The sequence below is a fragment of the Bacillus rossius genome, chromosome 17 (assembly GCF_032445375.1).
Source record: "Bacillus rossius redtenbacheri isolate Brsri chromosome 17, Brsri_v3, whole genome shotgun sequence".
NCBI classification, from domain to species: Eukaryota; Metazoa; Arthropoda; class Insecta; order Phasmatodea; family Bacillidae; genus Bacillus; species Bacillus rossius.
In genome coordinates, this window is record NC_086344.1 from 28,872,553 (window position 1) to 28,898,880 (window position 26,328).

Here is a 26,328-nt window from a genome sequence, read left to right on the forward strand (position 1 = left end):
GGGGACTGGATTGTCTTTAATTTATTTCAGAAAAGCAAAATAAATCCTTTTAAAAATGTCAGGGAAATTCGTAATTACGATCATGGAAAATGATGAAAAAGTCAAGAGAGATTGTTCTACAGATTTGTCTGTAACAAAGACTTTCCTGGCCAAAATTTAAAATTTCCCCGGTAATTAATTTTTTTAATCACTTTACCTATTTAGCAAATTTTTGATGGGGAAAAAAATAAGAAAATCAAGCCTTCACCATCCACAAAGCTGAATTAGTTAGTTCTCTGTCTACATTTTTTTAAAAGTTTTATGTTTAACTTTTTATCAAAGATAAAGTACTATAAATGTATAAAATTTTTTGAATGCTATTGTGTATTAGTATTGTACAAAAATATCAGAACATGTCATTAAGTCATTTTTTTTAGTCTTTTAAAACACAAATTCAAGGAAGTCAGTTAATTTTGACGTTTTCCCCTAAATTACTATCTCGGGGGAATTTCCAAGGCTTCTCCAGTAAATTCCTTGACTTCGTCACTGATAATCATACGAGTGATTAACTGTTACCAAAAAGTTAAGCAAAAGCGGGCCATGTTTTGTAAATAAATATGTTCAAGTGTGTTAAGAGCCCGTGGTGGTTGAGCGATTCAATCACTCGCCTCTCCCACCAAGGCGATCCGTTTTTTATTTCCCGGCGAGATTTTGGCAAGTGGGTAAGTGTAGTTAGCTGTAGGCCTGTGCGAAGCTTTGAATAAGCAAAGCAAATCAAAGCTCTGTTCATATTCAATTTGACTTCATTAGGGAATTTGCTATTCGTTTTACTGAAGCTTTGAATGCGATGCGAAGTTTCATATTTGTGACCTAGCTCAGGCCTGCTTTTTATCAGTGCACAAAGTAAATTTTATTTGAGGTTATTATACAATTTATATTGAATGGTGTTAATATAGGGCCCAAATGGTTTTATAACAAGAACAAACATTGGAAATGTTGAATCATTATTATTTTTACTTCATCCCAGCACTTCATAAAATTAGTGTAATGCAGCCATGCTAAAAAAAAAATAGTTGCAATTCGGTTTGACTTCACAAATATTTTAAACATTCCATTTGATATTCGCTTCGCATCAAAACAATTAGTATTCGCACAGGTATACAAGGTTCTAAAGTTTCCTTCTACCGACCATTATGTCAATACTCATTAGCATCTGGTGACCTTTCATCATGAGCTTACTGTAGTTGAAGTCCAGTGCGGCATTAGTAATGCTTTGATTATAATTCAAAAGAAATACAGTAGAACCTCGATGATACGTTCCCGTTTCATACATTTTCCCGTGTCATACGCCGATAAATTTCGGTCCCGCCGAAAGTAGTATATTTACAATGGTTTACTTTCCCGGAACATACACTTATAAAACCATTAATTTCCCGTTTCATACGTTTTTACGAAGCGGAAAAGTCCTAAAATCCACAAAAATTTTTTTATATTCCTCCTTATAAACTCAGTTTTAATGCTTTTATTTTGAAAAACGATCATTGTTTACATTTGCAAACGTAAGAAAATAACTATCACACCATAGATATGGATAGTATCAGGAAGACTGTGCACTTCGCTAGTAGCATCTATGGCCAGCACCAAGCGAGACTAGTGGCGCAAACAAGAAATGATTATGAAAATGGTGCACGTGCTTTACCCATAGAGGTATAATAGGTAGAGGGAGCGTTGGCTATACCATGACATGTATAACTGTGTGGTCAACACCTATCACGTGACTTAAGGATAATTTGCGCGGGAATTCAAAGTTTGTTTCAGATTCGTAATTACAAAAGCATGAACGTAACGATTCTGTAGGCGTTCGCTGATCATTAAATGAGAGTATTTATACCTTTGGGAGTGTTAGATGTGCTATTCAGAGAAAATATTTTACCAAACATGGATTTTCTCTAAATAAGGCTGGAAAAGACTTGAGTGAAAAATTCAGCAATGTAGTTAAACAGTTGCTTAAGAAGGAAGATGATGTTCCTCTTTATTTTAATGATAATTTAATGATTGTTCCAAAAAACTTGTAAACGTACATGTGTTCTTTGTTGTTAAATTGTAATACATACTATACAAAAAAATATAACTTTTAAATAGGTTAGTGAGTAACTAGTTTGATTCTACAAAAAAAAATTCAAATAGAAACCACTTTTGATTATAATTTTGAAATTATGAGTAAAATAAATAGTTCCTAAGATAAGTTAAATAATATTACTCTTAATTTAATTAATCAAAATGTTAGAGGTGCTGTCACCCACCTCTCTGTGAGGGATAGCTGGGAGCACCTAGCAGGGTTACTGGCAAATAAATGTAATTTTTTTTTCAGTTAACTTTTATTTTATTTTGTGAGGTGATTTAATGTGAATTATATGGTGGAAAGTACTCACAAAAAAATTGCTAAATTTTCTTTTCTTAACGTACAGTATGATCAATGTGGTAATTTTCCAAATAGAATAACATTCTCAACAGCAACAGTTATTGGTAATATATTTAAGAATAACTAAAAATTATCATTCATTTAGTAAAGGGGCTATTTTAAATGGTCAGTCTGAACATGATCCACAGGTTTTGAACATAAATTATAATTTAAGTAATGTAAATAAGTCTATAACAAAAGTTAGATATAAACAAATATATGACAGCTCTCTTAAATTACTATAATTTTCTTTAGTCAAAATCTTGGGAGCCTTTAATGTTTGAATCTGATTCTTACAACTTTATAACAATTTTCAAAAGATTTTATTATTTCATTTCAATGCTTGTTGCCCCATAAAATACTGTAGTACTCCCAAAAAATCTATATATCAAAATGCATGGCAGGGCCGTAGCCAGGATTTTGTGAAGGGGGGGGGGGGGGGTGTCCCATTTTGTGAAATGGGAGGGGGGTCCAGTTTTTTATGAAAAGGGGGGTGGGTGGGTTAAGTTTTGTTTACATATTTTTCATTGAGTTAAATAAAACTCTGTCACACTAACATCTTAGGAAACAATTCACTTATATAAGTCCATTACTTACACACATAAATTAAAGTAGTGATTTTGCTAGAGAAAAGACAGATAAACATTTTATATTTTGGATTTGTGTGGGAAGAGGGGGGAGGGATGCATTGTTGTAGGCCACTATGAGGATTACAATAATACTTTCAAATTAATCCCTGTGTAACCTTGTGTATTGCTTATAATTTTCTTATTTTGATTTCACTGGCTCTTATTGTTTTAAAACCCTGAAGGGAAAAAGGGGGGGGGGTTTCCGTAACACCCCCCCCCCCCCCCGGTTACATCACTGTCCAAGGTTAACAAAGGGTATAGCTAAATCTTGTCAAGTTAAAAGAGACATATCTAAAATCTAGAAATACGGGTCTCCTTGAAGATAAAATTTATTATAAAAAATATAGTAAAAATTAAAAAAAATTAAATATATAAATTAAAATGAAAAAAGTAAAAACATTAACAACTCTTCAAATAAAATCAAGACTTTGTGAAATATAGTAAGATCTTAAAAATCTACTTTTCATATACAAATGAAACTCTGTCTTACCTGATGTGTTGTGTGTGTGTGTGTATATATAAAAATAATTTATTGTTAATTTATTTATTTATTTTAGTCCATCTGAACATACAGACATTTGCACAAATGGTATAGGACACATCAAGAAATATAATTTAACATACAAACAGTAAAAGTTAAAAATACCAAAAATCCAGTCATGGGAAAAAAATAATAAAACTGGTGTTACAGGTACATATACAGCTTCTAAAGATAAAATTTTAAATTTGACAGTTGACACAAGTTTAACACAAAATGGTTGCAGAAACATTAATACAAGTAGAAGTATAGGCTTGATACAATAATACAATTGTATACAGTTAGGCCCTACAATTTAAACAGTAGTAGTACAGTTACAATTACATATTTTACAATACAATTAAAACATATCTTAACATTACTACATGCATAAAGTTAAAGTAGTAATACAGTAGAGACAAATATTGTACAAGATATGAATTACGAATTACAGTAAACTCCCTATTATCCGCGCATGCTACGAAACAAATACAGTACATATGTAAATCTGTATTTTATTACAAGTGAGCAAATTTGAACTCTACTGACGAGTGTATGGTGTGCAGTATACAGTAAACCACCACAGGCGAGCTCAGTGCGAAGGCGCAGATGACTCACGAAGCGGCTTGGCAACACATCGTCGCATTGCTTCACTATTTAGAGGAACAAGACGACGATGCGCAGTTGGCTGAAAAACTTATGTTGCGGAAATTCAATCAAGAATTAAGAAAAGATGTTTCCAAAGCAAGATACAAAAGCAACTGACTGATTTTTTTTTCCAAAAAGTTGTAAATTTTAAGAGTTGTGCTTTTTAATGTCTAATGAAGTGTCTGAGTACGTACAGTATGTACTGTATCCTTGTTACGAAGTAAGTACCGAGCACTTTTATGTTTATATCAGTGAAATTTATTGTATGTTAATTATTCAGTTAAATACTACAATTTTAGCATTATTTTATAATTTTTTCTGTAAATTGTAACTTTTACTGTAAATAAATTTTTAATATATTAAGTTGAAATTAATATTTCCTTTTTTGTTTCCCTTTTTCGGCTCTTTTGCGGATTATCCGCGATTTTCACTATCCGCTGTGGCCCCGCCACTTAATTTCGCGGATAATCGGGAGTGTACTGTATCTCGTAAACATTGAAATTGTATTTATAAATAATCAAAAATAAAGTAGGTATAAAGTGGAAGTTAATGTTGTTCTATTTAGATAGTCTGCTGTGGAGTAGTAGCATTCTTGAAGTAGCAAGTTAAAAACTTTTTTTTTTAAATTGTTGAAAAATTTTTATTTCCTTAATGTTCTGCGGTAGGTTATTGAATAATTTTGCTCCTTTAAAATGCACTGTAATAAATACAAGGGCGCCCATACCTATGGTCAGGCGAGGGCCATGCCCCCCTCACCATAGCTTTCAGGAAAAGAAAAAAAATTAGGTGTTTTTGAAGATTTTTGGCAAATTTTAGTAATTTTTGGCACTTTTTGAAGGTCTGCTCACCCCCCCCCCCCCCCTTTTCATCCTATGGGCGCCCTTGAATAGATGTGATAGCGCAGTTCACCATTTCCACGTGTACGTTTTGTTTATGCCTTGTATTGTGTGTGTGAATCTGTGAATTAGTTTTGTATGAATTGTGCATAATTTTATAATTGATTTATTCTACATCTAGTGAGACTTGTACTACAAATAGATTTATGGAAAGTAATACAAATAAATAAAATAATATTGCTTTGTGTAACTGTTGCATTACTGTGATGCAAAAGTTATATTATGACTTTAGACCGAACTTACTGATTAATGTAAAGGCTAGTGCTTAATGCATTGCAATTTCGTAGTGGTTTTAATTATAAACTTCTTCACAAGTCTTTTTTTCTCATCCTCAGTGCATTACACTTATTTCTGTGGTTCTTTAGTCCATTTTTCACAATAGCAAGAAACTTCTTGGCCTTCCTCGGAGACTGAATATCCTGTTCATTTAAGTCACCAATGTATTGGTATCTTGGAGAAACATAACTGGTGCCACCTGTTGAGAGCACAACTAATGAAAAAATATTCAACACACAATTTGAACACAAAACTCACATCTCGATCAAATAACACAAAACAGACACTACACAGAAGTGACATAAATTAAATAAATTTTTTTATATGATAGTTGACACCATCTAGTAAAACATTACAGGGGTTAAATTGACTAATTTTCATTCATTGTAGCAAGGACAGATAGAATTTATTATATAATGATAATCATGAATTTAGCACACAAGTTTAGAACGCCATTAGTGGACATAATAAAGGATAATGTACTGTGAAGGAGGATAGAGTGGGAGAAGAGGGGATGGCAACCAGGCAGTCCACAACCCAATTGCGTGCCACAGATAGATAGTATTTTATGCATAATTCTACAAAACATATCAAGTCACACTCTATGAAATCAGTATAGGCTAACGTGTGTGCATTAAAACACTACTATCATAAGCCTACTCATAAAGAAAGTCATCAATAAAATATCAATAGTGCACCAGTTTTGTTAAACATTTTCACTGTATCAATCGTGGATGTAATACTAATTGATAAGCATAGTATGGTATTTACTCTAGGTGTAAAGTCATAATGAAAGTTAAAATGCCCTCAGAAATTTACAACTGCAACTTCCAAGGCTCACTTAAACCAAGGATGTAGTAGTAGTGGGTATCCTACATCAGCACCAACTGAAATTTGAGTCACATGTCAATAACGAAGTTAAACAAAAACAGTAAGTTAAATTAATTTGTGGTACCTAGTTATAGTAATGTTGGTTTGGTGGATGTATTGGAATTTGAGAGAAAATACTTTACCAAACATGGCTGGAAAAAACTTGTTAATCGAAAAAATCTGCAAAGTAGTTACACAGTTACTTAAGAAGGAATATATTTATTTTAAGGTTAATTTAATTAATGTTCCAAAAACTTGTAAATGTATGTTCTTTGTTTTTAAATTGTAACACATTTGTTCCTTGAGTCCACCAGACTTTTAAAACCTATAATGCATTATAATACTTTAACTGTGTCTTAATTAGGCTTTGAAAAGAATAAATCTACTGATAATGCAATATTTAAACTAACCACGGAAATCTTAGCTCTAAATAATCATTAAGGTGTTATTAAAATTTTTATGACCTACCTAAGGCTTTATTGTGTAAATCATGAAATCCTTATTTAAAAACTGGAATACTATAGAATAAGAAATAATTTCAAAAATTTACTTAAATCTTACCTTAATTCTAGAATACAAAGTGTAATTACAAAAGATAACATGACATGAACAAATTCAACTTCTAATACTCGGATCATTTACCATGGAGTTCTCAAAGGATCTGTTCGTGTCTGTTTATTTATATAATTATTACTCTTTTATGTACATTTGTACTAATTTATCCTTTACATCTTTAGGTATACTCTTATATTGTTTTGTATGTTGTATCTTTTACTTATCTGTCTTACCTATTTTATGTTATATATATAAAATTTTATTATTATTATTGACTTATTTTACATCCAATGAGACTTGTACTCCAAATTTATTTAGGAATTTAATAAAAATAAATATAAAAAAATATTGCTTTGTGTAGGCCTATAACTTACTCAAATAGAATAGCTAGGTTACAACATTGTGTTGCATATTATATCAATGTATAACAATGATGCATTCAATTAACTATCCGGAGATCACTAGCCGAAATGATTACACAACAAGTGGATGCAATACTTTGTTGCACATTTAGGTGAAATATGATTATAACTTTGTTAAGTGATGTATTTCTTTACCTTCTGCCTCTGTTGACACATACGTTTCGGACGAGTATGTCGCCTTTGTCGTATCTCGGACATAACCTTGTTTACTTCTCTTTCCATTAGTGTCGTGACATTCCTCTACAACACAACTGTTTGACTGGTTTCCTCGGGTTTAGAGTGGTAAGCAAATGCGGAGGGAAATCGAAAATTGTGGGAACAGCAGTGTTCTTTAGCCATGTACCACCAAACTTCACTGTATCGAAGCACTCCTCTTCGAAATGTTTGGAACATATTTTTGTCGCCGAAGTTGCTTTGAAATCTTGTCGTCTTACTTTGATTTCCCACAACCTTCTACGGTTTTCATCCTTCGGAAAACTGAAAAAGATTAAAACTGAGAGATAAAAAGCCAATTATAGCTCTCAAGTACCAAACACCAGCGTATTTTAATGCTAATATTCACGTAAATAAGCATATTTACTTGTGAAAACTTAGCTGGCTTCCTTTATGATGTATTGACTTGCATCCAAACGCACAGCAATACAGAACCATTTTCAAAAATTAGCACATAACACGTATTTTCGCCCCGATGCGATATGTCAACAACAGCAATCGTCCTTAAGTCACGTGTTTTTCGAGCCAACCATGTTGAACACGCATTTGTGACGTCACGCTCTCTCTACCCATATTACCTCTATGGCTTTACCAAGGCACGGATCTCATATTTTGTGCAGTCGTTTATCTTTGAACTGAATATATCCGTTTGTTATTGTTTTTTTTACGATTGGATTGTTTTGAATTTTACGTTTCTCAAGTTAAAATTTTATTGAAAATTGTTCTGTTGCATAAAGTTGTTTGTAAAATGTAATTAACAAGCAAAAATTTCTGATTTTTTTTTACAATAGCCTAATTTTTTTAATTTCTAATTTAGTCTTGGTGACTTTTCCCCACCTCCAAGAAAGGACTTCATAACATTTTTTAAGGCCACTTGTTTCTCATGTCAGCTTTACTTGATTATGGACTGTATTTTACATTTCTGGTGGTTTTATTATATGTATAATATAATGATGAATTCATATCTTTCATTAATATAATGCAATTATTTACACATATATATTTATGTTTAATCTGGCACTGTGCTGATATGCTGGATTGGAAAAAAATTTCATTATTGCCATTCCCTTTTCATACACTTTCCCGCATCATACACCATTTTTGTGCCCTCCGTTGAAAAGTGTATGACGGGTTCTACTGTATACATATTTTTTTTAGGCAGAGAGATAAAAATTAATAGCCGAAGAGATTTTCAGGGAGGGCAGTGCCACTCCAAAAGGGGCTAGCTAAGTCGCCCAGCAACCAGTAGCCTGCAAGGTCACAGTGCCTCAGCCAGAATTTTTCTAATTTCCGTTCCACATCTCATCGACAATGAACTAATCACTCCATAAATATACAATCGTGAATAGTTTGATGTTCAATTCTACATATTAAGTATCTTTTTTTATTTATTGTCATCGATAGATACAGAAAGTGGGACTCGTTCATAAAAATTTTGAAACTAAAAAGTGTGTTAGTGTGTTAAAAGTATAATACTAAGAATATTTATTGAAAAAAATTTGGAATTGTTTTCTGCAACATAGCACATCCTTCTTTTTTTTTTAATTCAACAAATAATCTGAGTGTTATTTAAAATACATTTTTTTTAGGTATTTAATCAGATGGCTCAGTAAAAATTGTTTTCAAAACTTGAAATTTTTTTACTAGTTTAAAAAAATTCATATTGCCTAGTTTTTTTTTATTTTGTCTAATTTTACACCATTAAACTCTCTAATGTTTTAACTTTATATATATATATATATTTTTTCATTTTACTGCAATTTACATAAATTCTTTTGTGCATCTTGTGTCGGAAAAAAAGTTCAACTTTTTTTAATACTTTATTATTAAAATATTTTAGTCATTAATGATTTCTAAGTTTATTCAAATTAAAAAAAAAATTACTTGTAGAAGCTTGCTTGCAACCCAAGGACATTATGGAAAGGATTAGATCATGACTGACTGTCATTTGTCCAGCAGCCCAGCATATGCCTTGCATATGTCAGGCAACCAGGAGAATAAAATATGGACTGAGAACCGAAACCGCCAAAATGGCCCCCCCCCCCCCCCCCCCCACAAATGAGTTATTCAAATAAAATAATTTTAAGACGGCAACAAATTACGTGGGATTGTAAAAGTTTGTTCAATCGAATATCATCCTGACACTCAGTGTTCCATTTTAAATATTTTCCTCTATTACTAGCATTAAAATATTATATGAGCTCCATTTAATTTTAATTTTTCGTGGAGAAACCTGCAGACGAAGTTATTCTATCAAATTCTGACCAATCCTGTACAACTGAAGTAGAGGTGAACCGATTCTATTCAGCTGATGGAAAAAAAATTTTTTTTAAAAATTATTATTGAAAAAACATTGGCTACCGATAAACTTTATAATGTGCTATGTAAATTTTTTGAATAGTTTACAATGAAACACCATTTTGAGCTTTCATTCTACTCTATTAATGGTGAGATTTAATGGGCTGAAAGAAAAGAGTAACTTACGCTGGACTCACAATAATCCGTCATGTCCGTCAACAAGTCGAGCAATTCACAATCATCCACTCGTCCATCAAATACTTTTTCATTGCAATGCTGCCAACAGACCACAAATTTAAATACTGGTGAAAATTTATCTTTTATAGATATATTATATTGACCATGAAAGTTAAAAACCTTATAAATAATTAAATTCCATTTTTTTCACTCTGTAATTTATTAAAATATTTTTTTTTAGTTGTTACAAATATGTTCAAACGTATGTTAATAATATTTAATGGAAGCAGCTAAACAAATAAATATATTTCAAAACCTTATATGACTGTAAAGGTCACGGGCAATAGGTATCTTGATAACATTTTGGAGGTTATTTCATCCGTACATCCGTCGAAAGTTAAAGCTTAGCAAGGATTTGACGAATGAAATTTTTGAGGCCATCTGACTGGCTGCAGGTCATGTTATATTGATGGATGAACGGGTGACGGACGGATAAGACGGATAATTGAGAGTCTAGCTTTATCTTTAACACAGATTTGATAAAATTTTGTATTTCTTCATTCTCTGACAGGACCAAAATTTATTATACTTCAGGTTTTGACTTTGCAAAAGAATCATGTTCTCCATTGTTTTATTTGCATTTTGATAACCTGTGTATGAGTAATCAGTTGTATAATAATAACTGGATAAGAAACAGGGACAGTAGCATATGGATAATTGTGATAAAACTGAAATAACACTGCACTCCATGGCAATACAACATATATAACACCAAAATAACAAGTTAATACACCAATTATTACCAAAATGTAACTGAAAACCTGAAATTAATAAACAATTTTACGAAACTCAAATAAAAAATTGAAGTTGATTATGGTAAATTCAATGAATGGCATTAATTAGCATGAATTGTGTATCAGAATGTTTGAACCAAATGGACAGGAAGAAAATGAATGTAACATTGTTTGATTTTTGCATGTTACTAATAGTAACATATTTTTACTTCAATGAGTTAGATTTTAGATATGCTTATTACTAATAATTTTATTGTATAGTTGCATCATGTTTTAGTCAAAATGAAACTATCTTGGTGAAATAAGTATTTTGGAATATTTTAGAATAATAATTGTTGATTAATACACCATTTTTATGAATAAAACTATGTATAAAAATAAAAAAACAGATCATCTTGATCCTAACGATAGGTAGCTGAATTTTGTAAAATATAATATTGATACTCTCCTAGACATTATACAGCATACCTAATTTTCTTCCATTCTCAAAGGCCATCGTGGTCAGATCACTTGCCTCATACCAGTGTAATCCAGGCTAGATTCCCAGTGGGGAATTTTAACGAGTGGAAAATTGTTGGACTCTGCAGCGAATTGGTGGATTTTATCTAGGTTCTCCAATTCACCCCACCCATAGAATTTGTCCCAACGCTCCATTCTCAAGTCATCAACCTTCGCCCTCTCTAGTGACCCCGATGTGGTCGAGAGGTTATGTCCTAGTTCGTTCATTTATTATCGTTAATTCATCAGTTTTTAATTCCTTTGCAGCGGAAGCGGTGAAACACATGGTGAACGACTACCACGTCTACATGCTGTCGAGCGGCCGCATGAACATGTGTGGCGTCACGAGCCACAACGTGTCGTATATCGCCACAGCGATCCGCAACTCCATCCTACGCGCAACGTCCGGGGATGCTAAGCACCTGAACGGCTTGTCCGCCAGCAATAAAAAGCTCCAGAACGGAACGTCCGCCGGCGACGCTAAGCATCTGAACGGCATGTCCCCTGGCGACGCTAAGCACCTGAACGGCATGTCCACTGGCGACGCTAAGCACCTGAACGGCATGTCCACTGGCGACGCTAAGCATCTGAACGGCATGTCCACTGGCGACGCTAAGCATCTGAACGGCATGTCCACTGGCGACGCTAAGCATCTGAACGGCATGTCCACTGGCGACGCTAAGCATCTGAACGGCATGTCCACTGGCGACGCTAAGCATCTGAACGGCATGTCAACTGGCGACGCTAAGCATCTGAACGGCATGTCAACTGGCGACGCTAAGCATCTGAACGGCATGTCAACTGGCGACGCTAAGCATCTGAACGGCATGTCAACTGGCGACGCTAAGCATCTGAACGGCATGTCAACTGGCGACGCTAAGCATCTGAACGGCATGTCAACTGGCGACGCTAAGCATCTGAACGGCACGTTCATGAGCATCCCGTCAACGACCGAAATCCAACAAAATGGTACCAGTTTGGGCGTAGCCAAGAATAATGTGAACTACATTTTCAATAAACTTCCCAATGGGGTATATATACCATAATGGCCATGCTTGAGAGGCAAAAGGCATGGCAACTGCTAGTACTTACCTATGTACATTTCAAAAAATCATTATTTATTTACAAACATGTATACCACTACCTCGCTATATTTCTCTGTTTTATTTTTTTATTTTTTAAAGAAGACTGATAGGGGACTTAAGGGTGTTTTTTATTGTTAGAAAAGACAAAAAAATTTTTTTAGCAAAAATTTTATCTAAATGGACTTTTTTTTAACTTAGAAGGCTTCAAATGTGCTATTTTATGTGTAATTTATAATCTAAGGCACTATAAAAAATATATTTTTCAAGAGCAACCTCCAATCCAGCTCAGACCCTGCATTAAGAAAGCCATATTCTAATAGCACCTTGCAATGTGTGTGTTGTGTATGTGACACATCATTATGAAAAATGTATGCAGTTTATGTTAGGTTGAACGTGTAAATGCACATACATATCATTTGACATCCAGTGAATGTACAACATGAAAGGTCATTTTTTATTCATGGTCCTTAGACATAGACTTGTTATTTACTACTGTATATATTTATGCACTGTTGTGAAAGAAATATATTTATTTTCATAACTAAAACCAATATGCATATTTATTTATTCATGACTGATGGACTAAGTTATGGTTAAGAAACAAAATTTTAATTTTTTTTTTCTTATACAGAATTGGTTCTAAATACAGATCACTCTTGTGTTACATATTTTTAATTTTACAGATTTAGTTCATTCATAAAAATTGAAAAGTTTATTTAGCAAAAATAATTGATATTTAAATACCTCTTGATAGTTACTTTACTTTAAGATAATGCAATTTTGACTGTGGTATAAAAAGCATTTTTAGCAAAATAAAGTATTTATTACCATTTCTAGGAGAGATATCATTTGGTACGCATTTGTGTGTGTAAAAATTTTACCAACCCAAGTTCAGTAATATATAATTGAGTGTTGCAAGTTCACACAAAAAAAATTATTTTTTTTCTTATCTATTTGGTAGAATCTTATGCTAATTTCATAATTTTAAAACATTCAAAAATTTAATTTTGTAATTTGAGTTAGGTTCTTCATAAATGCTGATAAACTTCATAATTTTTTTCTCATTTTTGTGTTGTAAGGGATAATTGACATGTTTTTTCATTGTTCTGGTTTTACTATGGTTCTAAAAAAATCTTGATTCTATCGATGGTATTCTACACCTTGGTACAGTCCTCCATTTCACACACATCCAGTAACTGGTAACATGCTGTGAGCGAGTTCATGAAACTACAGTAAGAACAAATCCCAAGAAGAATTGTTCAACAAGGTGACTGGTATTGTTCCATTTTGAAAAGTCCCGTTGGTGGCCCGCCCAATGAACCTAAAGTGTACACTTACAAGTACGTGTCCCCGGAAATGACATCACAAGGATGGTCCGAACTGGAAGTAAAGTATGAAAGTACTGCGTACTTCTCGCACACTTAAAGTTAAAGAAATGTTGCTGCTATTTAAAAAAAAAAAAAAAAAAAAAAAAAAAAAAAAAAAAAAAAAAAATTTTGTAGGTGATATTTCATACAACATTTACGTTAATATGTTTAATGGAAAAATAAAATTTTTAAACATGTCTAAGGAAGTTTTGTACATATACATGCACTAACTACTATACAAAGGTAGAATCTAAAAATTAAATCGTTGTAAATTTGAGCGACACCATTGAAGGTTTAAAAAATTACTTATTTAAGTTGAACGTTGTTTTTACAACAAAATCCATTTTTCGGGGAAAAAATATACTTTGTAACAAACTGTCAGCTGGCTAATACCATTTGGGGAGGCCGAACTTTGAACCCATCTGGATTCAACAAGTATGCCACGAGAGCAATTGAAGTACACAATGTCACAAGTACACAACTCTATACTTGGATTTGGACACAGCCTTAGAAGCGATGACACCTTACATCGAAAAGTTTATGAACACCTGGCCATGATAGACATTATTTACCAAGCAAAATAAAAAAAATATATACTTGGAAAGAATATTGGAAAGTAAAATAGAATAATTTTGATAACCCTGGTAATTTTGGAAACTGGAAATATATTTTACTTCATTAATAATTTATCCTGGATTGGTAAAAATTTGTGAAGTAGAACACAAACATTTTTCATTTACATTTGTGAAATAGTAATCCTAGTTAATAAATAAATTATTCCATCATTACATTTTGCCAACATCTATTTTTGTATTTTTCTTATCCCATGTAAGCTGCTGTTTGCTCTGTAGTGTAAATATAATTAAATGCAGTTTTTTTTGGACACAACGCCATTGCAGTTTTGCACTGTTCGTCAAGGAAAAATTCCAAAAACAAAAAATAGGAATACAAGGATAAAAAATTTACAGAAAACAAGACTGAATCAGCTGATGTCTGACAAATGGAAACAAGCGATGGAACTAAACAAGAATAATGGACAGCACAACGGTGAAAGCACTGACAAAAAAAAAAAAAAAAGGTTCCACATTTAAATATCACACAGCACAAGAATTCCGTTGAACGAACTTGGGTCATGGAAAAAAAAAAAAAATAATAATGTAACATCACAGACTGACACAGTGGGCTAACAACCGCCCGACAGATTGAACCGCAGGCAGGGAACAAACACAACCACAATAAAAGAGTGCCATGTCTTAATGGTAAGAAAACCACAATTTTCAAGCAGTGAAAATTCACTAGATTGAAGAAAATTTAAACAAGAATTGACTATATCATACATTTCAGCCAGCTCTATTATTAAATATATCAAAAATTTATTTATATTTTCTTCATTTTCATTGATATCACATGAGCCTGTAAGTTGAAAGTAAAAAGAGTTATAAATTTTTTTTTTTAATTATCTCCATTCATATTTTTTTTTGGATTTATTCCCTTCTTCCAATTGGTGGTTCAATTGTATACGAGTATCATGATGACAGCACTGACGAACACAGATGATGTAGTAGACATCAATAAAGAACTTTAAAATATTCTTCAGATGGTTTATTATTTTTTTTGGAGGGGGGGGGGGGGGGGTTTGTGGATTAGAAAACACTGAGAGCAGGGAGGGGGAGCAGGGAAAGGGCCACTACTACTTTTATTTACAGCGATTGTTCCGTCGCAGAAACGGAAGCACCGGAGACGGACGTAGGTCGGAGGGTCTCAGTCCCACTTGGACTTCTTCTGCAGGAACTGCTCCTCCCCGTCCCTGGACACGGCCGAGTAGAAGCCCATGCCCTCGTACTTGCGGCGCATGTAGGCGATGTAGCCGACGCTGACCGCGAGCGCGCACAGCCCCAGCCCCATCACCACCGCGTTCTGGAACACACCGCTGCCCGAGAGAGAACACAGTATATCTCCACTCAAGTTTAGGAACACATTAGAGTTGAAGGAAAAAAAAAAACTTGTTATTTTGTTCTTTACACCAGATATTTTTTATTACGTTAGTTAGTTATTTGGGTTCTCCCCCCCCCCCCCCCCCCCCCAAGTTCAAACGATAGCCGTACAACATCCCGCTTTCTGCCGCTCAACGTTGAACCAGAACAGTTATGACAACTATTCTGCACATCTGACTGGGACTTGACCACAGAAAGTGTATTTTCCCAACAGGAAGGAGGATTCTCTGTAGAATGGGGCTTTACAGTACAGCCGGGATTACCAACAGAATAGGAATTAACTACTACATACTGTTTTTCTTTTAATTTTAGAGTATTTATCTGGGTGTTACTTATAATTCATTCAAATAATTGAAATGATAAAACTGTTACTAGTGGAATTATATCTTTCGTTAAAAAAAAATGAGGATATTATACTTAAACATACATAATTTTAAACCCACTTGGTTATTTTTATAAAACAACCTTTTTTAAACCAATTGTGGTTTAAATCAACATACAAAGTCTTTATTACTTAAGCGTTATTATGAGCTGTTTAATTTTAGGGGTGCTGCAATGCGTAGTTTTGTTTGAGTGTTTGCAATAAGAACAAAACTTGTTTTATTTTGTAACAAGCTTTTCCTAGTACCAGCCGTTTGAGATATAGTTTCGTAGTTAATAAAAGTCTGAATTAAGTCTCACTGATTTCCCCCTGGCTTTCCAAGACAAAAATTTAAAATTTCCTTGACTAAGTATTGTTTAAAAACCAAAATTACCTCCCTTGCAATTTTCTGAAAGAAGTAATGAAAACACAGCCTCTACCGTTCCCATAGCTGGCATCAAGTTACGCACACAAAAAAAAAATTCAAACCAAATCTTGCAAAAGCCATTTTATAGTGTGTATGATTATACACTAAAGAAATCATATAGAAAAAAAATTTCTTCCATAACCTGGTGATGGCAGACTGGAGTATGAAAATTTCCCCTCGAATTGCAACAAGTGGGCAGATAAGATTTTATTGTTTTATTTATAGACCAATTTCATTTTTAAAACAGGAGATTTTGGTATCATTTTGGTTATTTATGAATTATGTTTAGGAAAAGTTAAATGTTTCATAATACTTATTTTACCAAAAAAGTGTAATTTTGATTGTTAAATAGTAATGCACTTTCACAATAAAATAACTTATAGTGAGTCTTAACTACTTGGTAGAGTAAAAATAATTCTGAAAGTGTGTGTTTAAAAATGTGCCAATGTAATACATAAAAAAAAAAGTTACTATTTAATAACAATCGCAAGATCAAAAGAAGAAAAGTACATTTTTATCAATCTATTTATATTGTTACAAACTTTGAACTCAGCTATTACATTAATTGAATTTAACATATTCAAAAATTATGATTTTGTGATTCGAGTTAAGTTCTGATTCATAATGCTTAATAAATTCAGGATTTCAGTTTCATTTGGTGTTTTACGGGTACATACTAGCATTTCAGTGTTATTTGGTGTAACTGACATGCTTTTTGGTCTGATCGCAATTCACCATACAATTGTGTCCCTATAACTGGAGAAATGCCACGACTTTTCCAGGATTTCAAGGTAAATTCCCTGACCTTCCCTGACCAATTCCAAATTCCCTGATTTTTCCCTGACTTCCCAAAATGTGGCCGCCCTGGCATTGAAGTTGGGACCGGTACCTGGTGATGGATAGAGCCAAGATTTCATGGTGTTATAAAAAAGCTAATTCCACCATTAAAAATAGCGGATTTTATTTTTGACGTCATTATAAAATTCAAACAGTTGAAATGATCAATTGCTAAAATAAATTGTTGAAGTGAACAATTTGTGGTAAGATACTTAAAATATTTACACAATACAATTCTACATATATCTTACTGATGAGAGTAAGTTCAACAAAAAAATTGCAAATAAAACATATCAGACAGCCAAAAAAATCATTATGCACTGTTAACAGCCCAAAATCATTAAATACTTACTTAAATTTGTTAGTGATGTATCTCTGTACATCTTTACCCATGTCTGCATTGTATCAGCTGTAGACTGCTTTAATTTACCTTTAAAAAGAACCATAGATAGAAACTAAATATGTTTTTTTTTTTACTTTGTACGTAACATTTTAGGTTTTTAAATAAAAACCAAACTAAAGATTTATAAAATTAATTCTATATTTCAATAGCTTAAATGAGGTATTTGATGTGAATTTTGCTGCATTTCGGTGTTTTGACAACCATTTCTGTGTTTGGCGATGTATTGACTGGATTCCGCTGTTAATTCGGTTTTATCGCTATTCACCTTTGCAATCTCTCCTATGATGACGGAGGAGCTGGGGCAGGACACAATGAACGGGAGGAGGAAGGCAGACAGAGTGGTGAAGATGTTCAAAGTGCTCGAGGGGAGGGAAAGAGGTAAGGGGAAGCTAGAAAGGTGGGTACAGAAGGAGATGAAGAGTCCACGAGTGGGAGATCCAAATGGAGCGAAGATGAACGGAAATAGTAAATGGACATGCTGTATAGACATGCTTTTTTTTACGTGTAACAAATAATCTGCCAGTGGTTAAAAATGACTTCATTATGTGTGTAAAAATAGTTGGATCAACCAAACAACAGAAGAAACATTTTAATAAAATCCCACTTAAGAAAATTTACTGCCTAGTAGCTTCAAAAAAATTCAGTACTTTTCCTTTAAATAAAATTTTACCTTTTTTTTATAAATAAGTTTATCCCTGTTAATAAGTCTTAATTTTTGAGAAACGTCTTAGGAGGTATTTACTGAATTTTAAAACTTAAAATATTACAACACACACTTATGGTTTTATATTCCGATAGCATTTTTTTATTTTACTGTATTTTGAATAAATATTTCTTGTAAAGTTAAAATTAAAAAAAATATGAGTTTCACTAGACCTATGTTTACCTCATTACAAAAAATATTCAATATTTGTAAATTATTTATATTCAATTCAGATAAAGAAACAGGATCTGCACAAGCCTAAAAATTCCCTGAAAATACATCATTGGAAAATTGTAAACGGAAACAATTGAATGACAAGAAAACTATTTCTCTGTCAAATCAGGTTGTGTCAGTGTTTGAAGCATTTGGATATCCTCTCACTACGTTGCAGAAAACCAATTCAAGTTTCTCGATAAACTTTTTGGCTTCATACATATGACATTCATTTCATTTAAATTTTTTTTTAGTTAGTCCCACTTTTACTACAGTAAAAAAATTTAAAAATGATATTTTTATTTGAAATGTTTGAATTGAATTTATCTATAAGCATGTGTCTGTATTTGTGTTGTGCCTATTTTAAAAGTTAGGTAACTAGTTTTAACTGTTGAAAAGCATGTTACAAATAAAAAATTGGTTGTCTGTAAAGTCAGTTTACGGATGAAAGTTTAACGTGACGTCATAACAAAACATTGATGAAATGATTGCACACTTTTATGAATAAAATTGAATCATTTTTATTGAATTATCACTATTTTGTATGGATACAAAGAAGGAGTGAAATGAAATATACAATTTAATTGATAAATTTACTTTTATTTGCACTCATTAATTCAAATATGTTTATTACTTTAACAAAGAGATTATTTTAACTATAACTTTTATACATGTTTGCTATTTAACTTCTTCCAATCTGTGTTGTTCTGTTTAAGGATAGGACGAAGGAAAAGTAGGAAACGAATGGGAGTGTTTCAAGTTTAATGTGCCTGGAAAAAGTCAAATCGATGGTTGTTCCAATCGAGTGGAAGAGAGATAGATGCAGTGCAAGCGTACAATGAGTGTAACGGGACACAGCATAACGGGGCAATGTGTGTAACGGGACACTTTTTCGTGCGTGCAGCCGGCGTTCAAAGATTTATTAGACGTCACGTCAAAAATAAATAAATATTGCTACATTTTTTTTACTAAAACATAGCAACACAAAACCCTTAAGGGCCATAAGGGTGCATGAAAAGACGCTATCGAATTTCCCTTTCATGAACGACTGCATCAGCGATCCTGACAGGATCTTTGCAACTATTAGGTATGCAAGGCCATAGCCAGGATTGTATGAAGTAGGGTGACAGGTATGACCAATATATTATTTTTAACCCCTTCCCTTACAAATAAAATCAACAGTGCTTATCCAAAAACATCAATTTGGTTTATTGCATATTCAAAAATAACTATATTTGCTTATGACATTGCACATAAGTTTGATACATTTATTTATTAATTTCATATAAATATTGAATTTTTTATTTTCCAATAGTTATTATCCCGAGTTAACTCTTGTCATAAATTTCCACGCACAAAATTGTATATATCACTAATTCTTTGTAGACTTATTCACTTCAAACACTAAGGAATAAAACACATTATACCATGTGGTTCATTCTACCTTGTGTGAGGTATGATACACACGAAAACACGGCACTACACACAGAGGAACATTGCAGTCTGCACAGAAGTAACGGCTTTCTCTGCGGATTTTCTTGCCACTTGAGTCACGTACTCTGCTGCACATAGCGCATTGCCTTGTTGGGTTGGCTTTCTTCTCAGTAGCTGGTATCAGATCAGGAAAATGCCTTCCTGTCAGACGAAGAGGATGTGCTGTGGTACCTGGACGTCCCCGAGATGGAGATGTAACAAACGGGCAATATTTTTCAAATATATCCTGGACAATTGTCATTCTGTACTGTAGCGGAGATTTTTTGCCACCTTGTTTGCAGTACATAACGTAGGAATTCCACAATGCTAATTCCATTAGGTGGAAAAAAAATCTTCTTATAATATTTCTTTCCACGTTTCCTAGGAAGTGGATAAGTGGACATATGTTGATCAACTAAATCAACTCCTCCCATTGTGTTGTTGTAGTCAACTACCACCTTTGGTTTTGTTACAGTTTTAGAGGCAGTTTTCACTTCGACCGTATCTGCATTGTGGATGGTGCTGAGAAGAACGACATCCTTTTTGTCTTTCCATCGAAGAGCCATCACTTTTCCTCTCTGAAAAGCTGTAATTTCACCCCTTTTCAGTTTTTTTGTTTTAAGTTGGGCTGGCATTTCTTTTCTGTTCATTTTTACTGTGCCATAAGTGTCAGTGTTGCGAGAAATCAGAATATCTGCAAGTTGTGGTGATGTATAAAAATTGTCTGTCGTGAGACAATATCCCTTGTCTAAAAAGGGCTTCATGAGAGTCATCAAAACTTGAGATGACATCGGAAGTTCTTTGAACTCTTCATTCAGTGAAGTACCTTTCCCTGTGTATATGATTGTAGAGACCACGTAGCCGCTTTTCGACTCGCATAACATGAAAGTTTTTATTCCAAATCTGGCACGCTTTTTTGGAATATACTGAACCCATCCTAGTCTCCCCTTGTACAACAGCAAACTTTCATCAATTGTAAGGTCTCTTTCGGGTGTGTAGAGACCAAAAAATTTCTTTTCTAGGTTCTGATACACTTCCCAAATTTTATTTAATTTTGGGTTGGGGTGAGTTTCAGCATTGTAAGATTCGTTGTTAGAAAACAGTAGATATTGTTTCAGTTCAACAAAACGACAGTAGGATAGTATTTTTGAAAAAACTGGTACGGAAACCAAAGGATTTTTCGACCAATAGAGCTGTTGTTCAGGCAACCTCACAATGCTCTGTAATATTATCACAGCCAAAAAAACAATAATTTCTTCTTTTGTAGTGGGACGAAACTGTTTTGATGAACCTGGTTGTTTGGCTTGAGTTTGCTCTGCAAATCGGTTTGTTTCAGAAACAATGATTTCGAGTAAATTGTCATCGAAAAACAACTTGAAATACTCCAACAAATCATCGCTTTCATCTCCTGGTAGCTGGAAATTCATTGTTGGAATACCTTTGAACGGATATCTTGGTGGTGGTGGAGGACGAGGCTGTTGTGTTTTGTCTATCTCGCACCACGGTCGCAAAGCCGACCAGTCAACAGAACTGTCGGAGTCTGAACTGCACTCACCTTCTGAACAAGATGATTCGCTACCAGATTCTTCAACATCGCCATCGATACTTACTATTTCACTATCACTGCAATTACTATCATCACTATCCATTTTAGGATGTAAGAACTGTCAAAACTTCAGTTTATTTACATTGAGTTATAAAAAAAATAAACTGTCAGTAAAAACATATATTCTAGTCACTTATAACAAACAAATAATAAAAGAAACACGTAATTATGATGATTTCAATTTTTACAATCATGGGTATTCACTTGCAATATGTAAACTGAGCACAAAACCAAATACAATTTGTCGAAAAGCGCGCAATCGAAACCGCGCAGAAGGCAACACGCAGTACATGAAAGAATAGCAGATAATACAAGCAGCACAACCTAGTGACTGCTTGCAGAAGCAAAACAAGCCAGCTTCGCTGGCTCGGTAGGCAGTAAAATTTTAGTGGAGCATTGAGTACCATTTATACAGTAAATATACGGGTTTATTCGGGTTAAAAAATTTTCAACCCGAAAACCACATAAAGACCGAGTTAACTCGGGATAATATATTTTTATTACGATTAACAGCCCGAGTTAACTCGGGATAATCAGGGAACGGGTTAATGAGAAAGTTTTCTTTACGATTGAATTTAAAAAAACTGGTTTTAACATTAAGATCTCAGAGAATAGTAAACTTTCAGAACTCCATTTACAGAAAACGGTATGTTTTGTATTTCAGTGTGTATTTGATTGTTTTTCATACTTTGTTCTTAAGTCAACAGCCTGATGATTTTGTTAAAACAAGCAATAAATGTAAAGTAGGCACATTGCAAGATGTTGCCAACTCTTAATTAAAAATTGCAAAACAGTAGAAAACAAATTTATATTTCTGGGGTTTTGTAATGATTCGTATTTAGGCCTACCATGAAAAGAAAACGTATTGTCAATAATTTGATTAAAGTGTGATTTTATTTCACTGTGTGAAAGTATAATAAGTGAAAAAACTTTGTGTGCATAAATAAACAGAACATCAAGGCGCTTGTATGCACAAAACATCCGAGTTTTTAACAGCTTTCGGAACACTTGTCTTCTAATATGGACATCAGAAATGCTGGCCTAAATGCAAAAATTGTCGAAAGTTGAACAACACTTGCATTGCATTACTGGAACATGCATAGTTTATAAACCGGTACTCTAAAATGTGGTAGCTGAACATTTTGCACCTTTTGTTCTTGCACTCTTGCATAGTTTATATACCAGTCCTCAAAGTACTGAAAAGGCAATTTCTTGACCTCTATACAAAGAATTGATGATATGGTAGGTCAAGAAATGTTTTAAAAAATTGTTCAAGCTGCTGTATGTAGTGGGTAAGTAAAATCCTATAAAAAGAAAAAAGAAAAAAAGACTTAAAAAATAATTTTAATCGGTTTATGTCTATTTTCTGACCCTGCCTCGCAATAAAAGTTTATAGAAATTGACAAAATTTACGATTTTTGTAAAATTTTAATGTATGGGTAAAATTTTAAGATCTGCACACTAGTTTTTTTATGTTTATCTTATGGTTCAACAAAATTAAGTTCGTTAAAATATTAATATTTAAATATTTTCTGGTAACACACATGTGATGTGCAGTAGGAAGATACCAATTGAATTTTAATATTTCTACTTTGTGTTTCTTCCTAAATTATAGGACCTAACTTAACCTCACTTTAGCGGAAAGAGTAAAATCTGAACTTTTTTCAAGCCAGGACAAGCTTAGGCTAGTTGGATTTAGCTTAATATCTTGTCGACGTTGTGAAGGATCAAGCTTTGAAATAGTCAGTATCCAAAATAGGGTTTTTAGCAAAGATTTGTACATACTTCTCACATAGGTGAGTTTTTTTTCCCCCATTTTTTGGTGACTACTTTGAATCCTCTTAACATGTGCAGCCAAGTTTAGAATATTGCATGTGTAGCATAGTCTTGCAAACTCAGATGTCAGTAGGGATAGGTCAGCTTATTTAAATAGGTAAATAATATATAAAATGTAAATTCTGTAGCTGATTTAAAAAAGTATTACCAGTAAACTACTTGAAATATCTGAACAGCATTATACAAAATTATTAGCATAAAGGTGAGATAGTAAAACAAAGTATTTCTTAATTTTTTTTTAGGCCCCAATCTTGGCTAATTACATTCTTGCATGCTGTTACAGATGTAACATAACCTTAAGAAATTACCGCACACATAACCTAACTTAAAGAACCGTTTTCATATGATGTAACACTTTAGTGGCAATTAATAATAATACATTAATCACAATCTTGTCACGGTTAGATTACTTTTTTACTGTTTGTTTTGGTACAGATATAAATCTCCATGTAACGCAGAACAAGTTAAGTACTTACAGGCCTTGTGTATAACTCAAAATTCACAGCTCGAAACACATTAGACGTTCTTAAAGATCTTAAACCTTCTCCTGGAGCTGGATCTTTATTGTTTAAAATATAACCGAGTTTCATTTTAAGTATTCTTAAAACAATTTACATGTTACAAATGTTAGAACAAGTAAAAACGATTTCATGCAAAAGGTAAATATTTACATTTTTACAGTTCTACCAATACATAAAAAAAGTATTTTGTTTAAACATAGAACGTATTATAGAGTAGATAAACGCGAAAAACAATAGATAAAGGTACGAAATTGCGCCATCTTGGATACAATAAATATTAATTAAATAATAAGAACTAGTTTTTTTTGAAAGAGAAAAAAAATTAAGTGGTTTTAGAAAAAAATAACTTTAAAAAGTTTTTTTTTTAAATCGCAGAAGTGGGTGAAGAAATTTACTTCAGAAAATGAAAGAGTGGAATCAAATTTATATTTTCATTTAGGTGTTTTTTTGTCATTAAAATATATTAATAAAAAATAAAGCCATTAAAAGAAATTTATTCGATTCATATAAGCTAGTCAAAAACTTCATGCTGGTTTCAATATTGAAAATGTCATATTCTCATAACTTATGAAATCAAGATAGAGTCTCACAAAACAAAAATGTAAATTTTATAAAATTCTAATTAAAAAGAAATTCTGGTGACGGGTAGAGTAAGGTTATGTTGAACTAATATTATTTCTTTGTTAGACATAATCAGATAACTATCTGTATCCAGGAAAGACAATTTCATGTATTTTAATTTGCTTCTACTTTATTTTAACTGACGCGAACCCCGCTACCTCTATGTGAATTTAAGTGACTTAAGTGTAGGTATGTTCGGCCTTGTGGCTAGAGGCAGTGGTTCGACACAGTAGGGCCCCCCGAGCTGTTTTGGCCACTCGGGACACCTGAAAAGAACAAGAAAGTACCGGCTGATTTCTTATAAATTTATTCCGGCACAGCTCTATACATAGTGCTGCCCATCCTGGCCGTAATGGTTGTCCCGAATCGAATCGTCACACACGCGACCACTCACTCAGTGGCGGCTCACGATTTTACTACCCGGTAAGGTAATTCACTTTGGACATGATGCGATGATTACAAAAGCAAACCTTAACATAACACACTAGAATCCTGAGCAAAATTACACTTCACAATTATAATTACGTAGTACACTGGGCTAAGAATGCGTAGGCACGTAACTCCAGCGACGCTACATTAATCTTAGGACTGTCCCAGAAATTGACGCGTTACTATGATAGTTTGTTACGTGTTGCCTACTGGCTGCCCCGTGCTGGCTGAAATTAATTAGCCGATTGGCTAGGATATTGTGTGAAGCGCCGACGTACCATCTCGCAGTTCGCACATAGTATTTACGTATCACATCGAATGCTCGTGTTGGAGTACTGAATAATTAGGTTATATACCACTCGGTAAGTCGAGGCCGACCACGGAACTGAAAGAAAAGGTTTACGGAATTATACAACTATTGAAAACTACATATCAGTGAAAATAAGAAATGCTGGTCCCATGTCGCACGGAGGCTTCCGGCCTCTGTGAGCTCCGGAAGGATACTGCTGCTCTCACCGCGCGCGAACCCCCTCCCTGCCAGCCCTCCCCCACAAAACGCGTGATTTTCGTGGGAAACTGAACCGGCCATGTTTGGGACAAGGCGTATGGTGAAACATAATTTTGGAAAATATAAAATATTAAACAATAAATATAAAGTCTAATACATTCCTGTGGAAAAAAATACATAAACATTTTTGTAGTTCGGCGGAGGGATATGCCACACCCGGCCGGTCTCCTCCGCCGACGTGCCCTAATTGCGTGGCGTTTGCCCCGTTGCACTTTCTACACTGCAGTGCGCACCCGAGCGCATTCGGTGCACACGATTTCATGAGGCATTGATAAGGCATAGCGGTCTATGTGACATAGAGGAGCATTGGTGGTCGGCGTCATAGTTTTTATGAATTGAATCCCTATCATACTCTTGACATCACAGAATCCCTAAAAACCCAATTATTTTACCAATCAAAATTTGGAATGACCCGATGACTTCTAAGAATTTCGTTTCGAACATATTTTAATATAACACTGTCGTAAGCTGGTCGACTAGTCCCTGAAATGTTTCTATGTTGCCGGCTACTCAGGGTTCAAGAGAGGGGGGTTCAGGCCGCGTGGCCGAAGGACTGAGTCTCCAGAATTGAAATTAGAACAACTCGAATAAAGTTTCCTGGTCCTTTATATTCAAGAAGATGAACACTTTACATGGGGCTGCCGCGTTTCC

The 26,328-nt window shown here is 33.7% G+C and overlaps 2 protein-coding genes and 1 long non-coding RNA gene across 3 annotated transcripts in view; 1 reads left to right on the top strand and 2 right to left on the bottom strand.

Moving 5' to 3' along the window:
- The window catches only part of LOC134540834 (aspartate aminotransferase, cytoplasmic-like), a 50,695-nt gene extending 37,830 nt beyond the window's left edge, over window positions 1–12,865 (top strand). The window contains exon 8 of the mRNA XM_063383803.1: window positions 11,501–12,865. Within this exon, the coding sequence (XP_063239873.1) occupies window positions 11,501–12,279 (779 nt within the window). The 3' untranslated portion in view covers window positions 12,280–12,865. The remainder of the gene's footprint in view (window positions 1–11,500) is intronic.
- On the bottom strand, window positions 5,098–8,038 carry LOC134540836 (uncharacterized). Its single transcript, XR_010076522.1, has 3 exons — window positions 7,834–8,038; window positions 7,389–7,746; window positions 5,098–5,605 (listed from the first exon to the last, which is right to left on the bottom strand). It is a non-coding gene; the product is annotated as an uncharacterized LOC134540836 (long non-coding RNA).
- Window positions 12,866–15,272: 2,407 nt separating the features above from the next.
- Window positions 15,273–24,214, bottom strand: LOC134540835 (small integral membrane protein 8). Its single transcript, XM_063383804.1, has 2 exons — window positions 24,015–24,214; window positions 15,273–15,602 (listed from the first exon to the last, which is right to left on the bottom strand). Exons 1-2 carry the CDS (start codon window positions 24,126–24,128, stop codon window positions 15,447–15,449), a joined length of 270 nt encoding a protein of 89 aa, XP_063239874.1. The 5' UTR covers window positions 24,129–24,214; the 3' UTR covers window positions 15,273–15,446.
- Window positions 24,215–26,328: the final 2,114 nt, after the last annotated feature.

What these genes read in the sequence shown, in the direction of transcription:
- LOC134540835 (XM_063383804.1), bottom strand. Translation starts at nt 24,128, where the DNA reads ATGAAACTCGGTTATATTTTAAACAATAAAGATCCAGCTCCAGGAGAA. An exon ending in TTGAGTTATACACAAGGCCT is followed by an intron (nt 15,603 to 24,014) that starts GTAAGTACTTAA and finishes GGTGTGTTCCAG; the next exon opens with AACGCGGTGGTGATGGGGCT.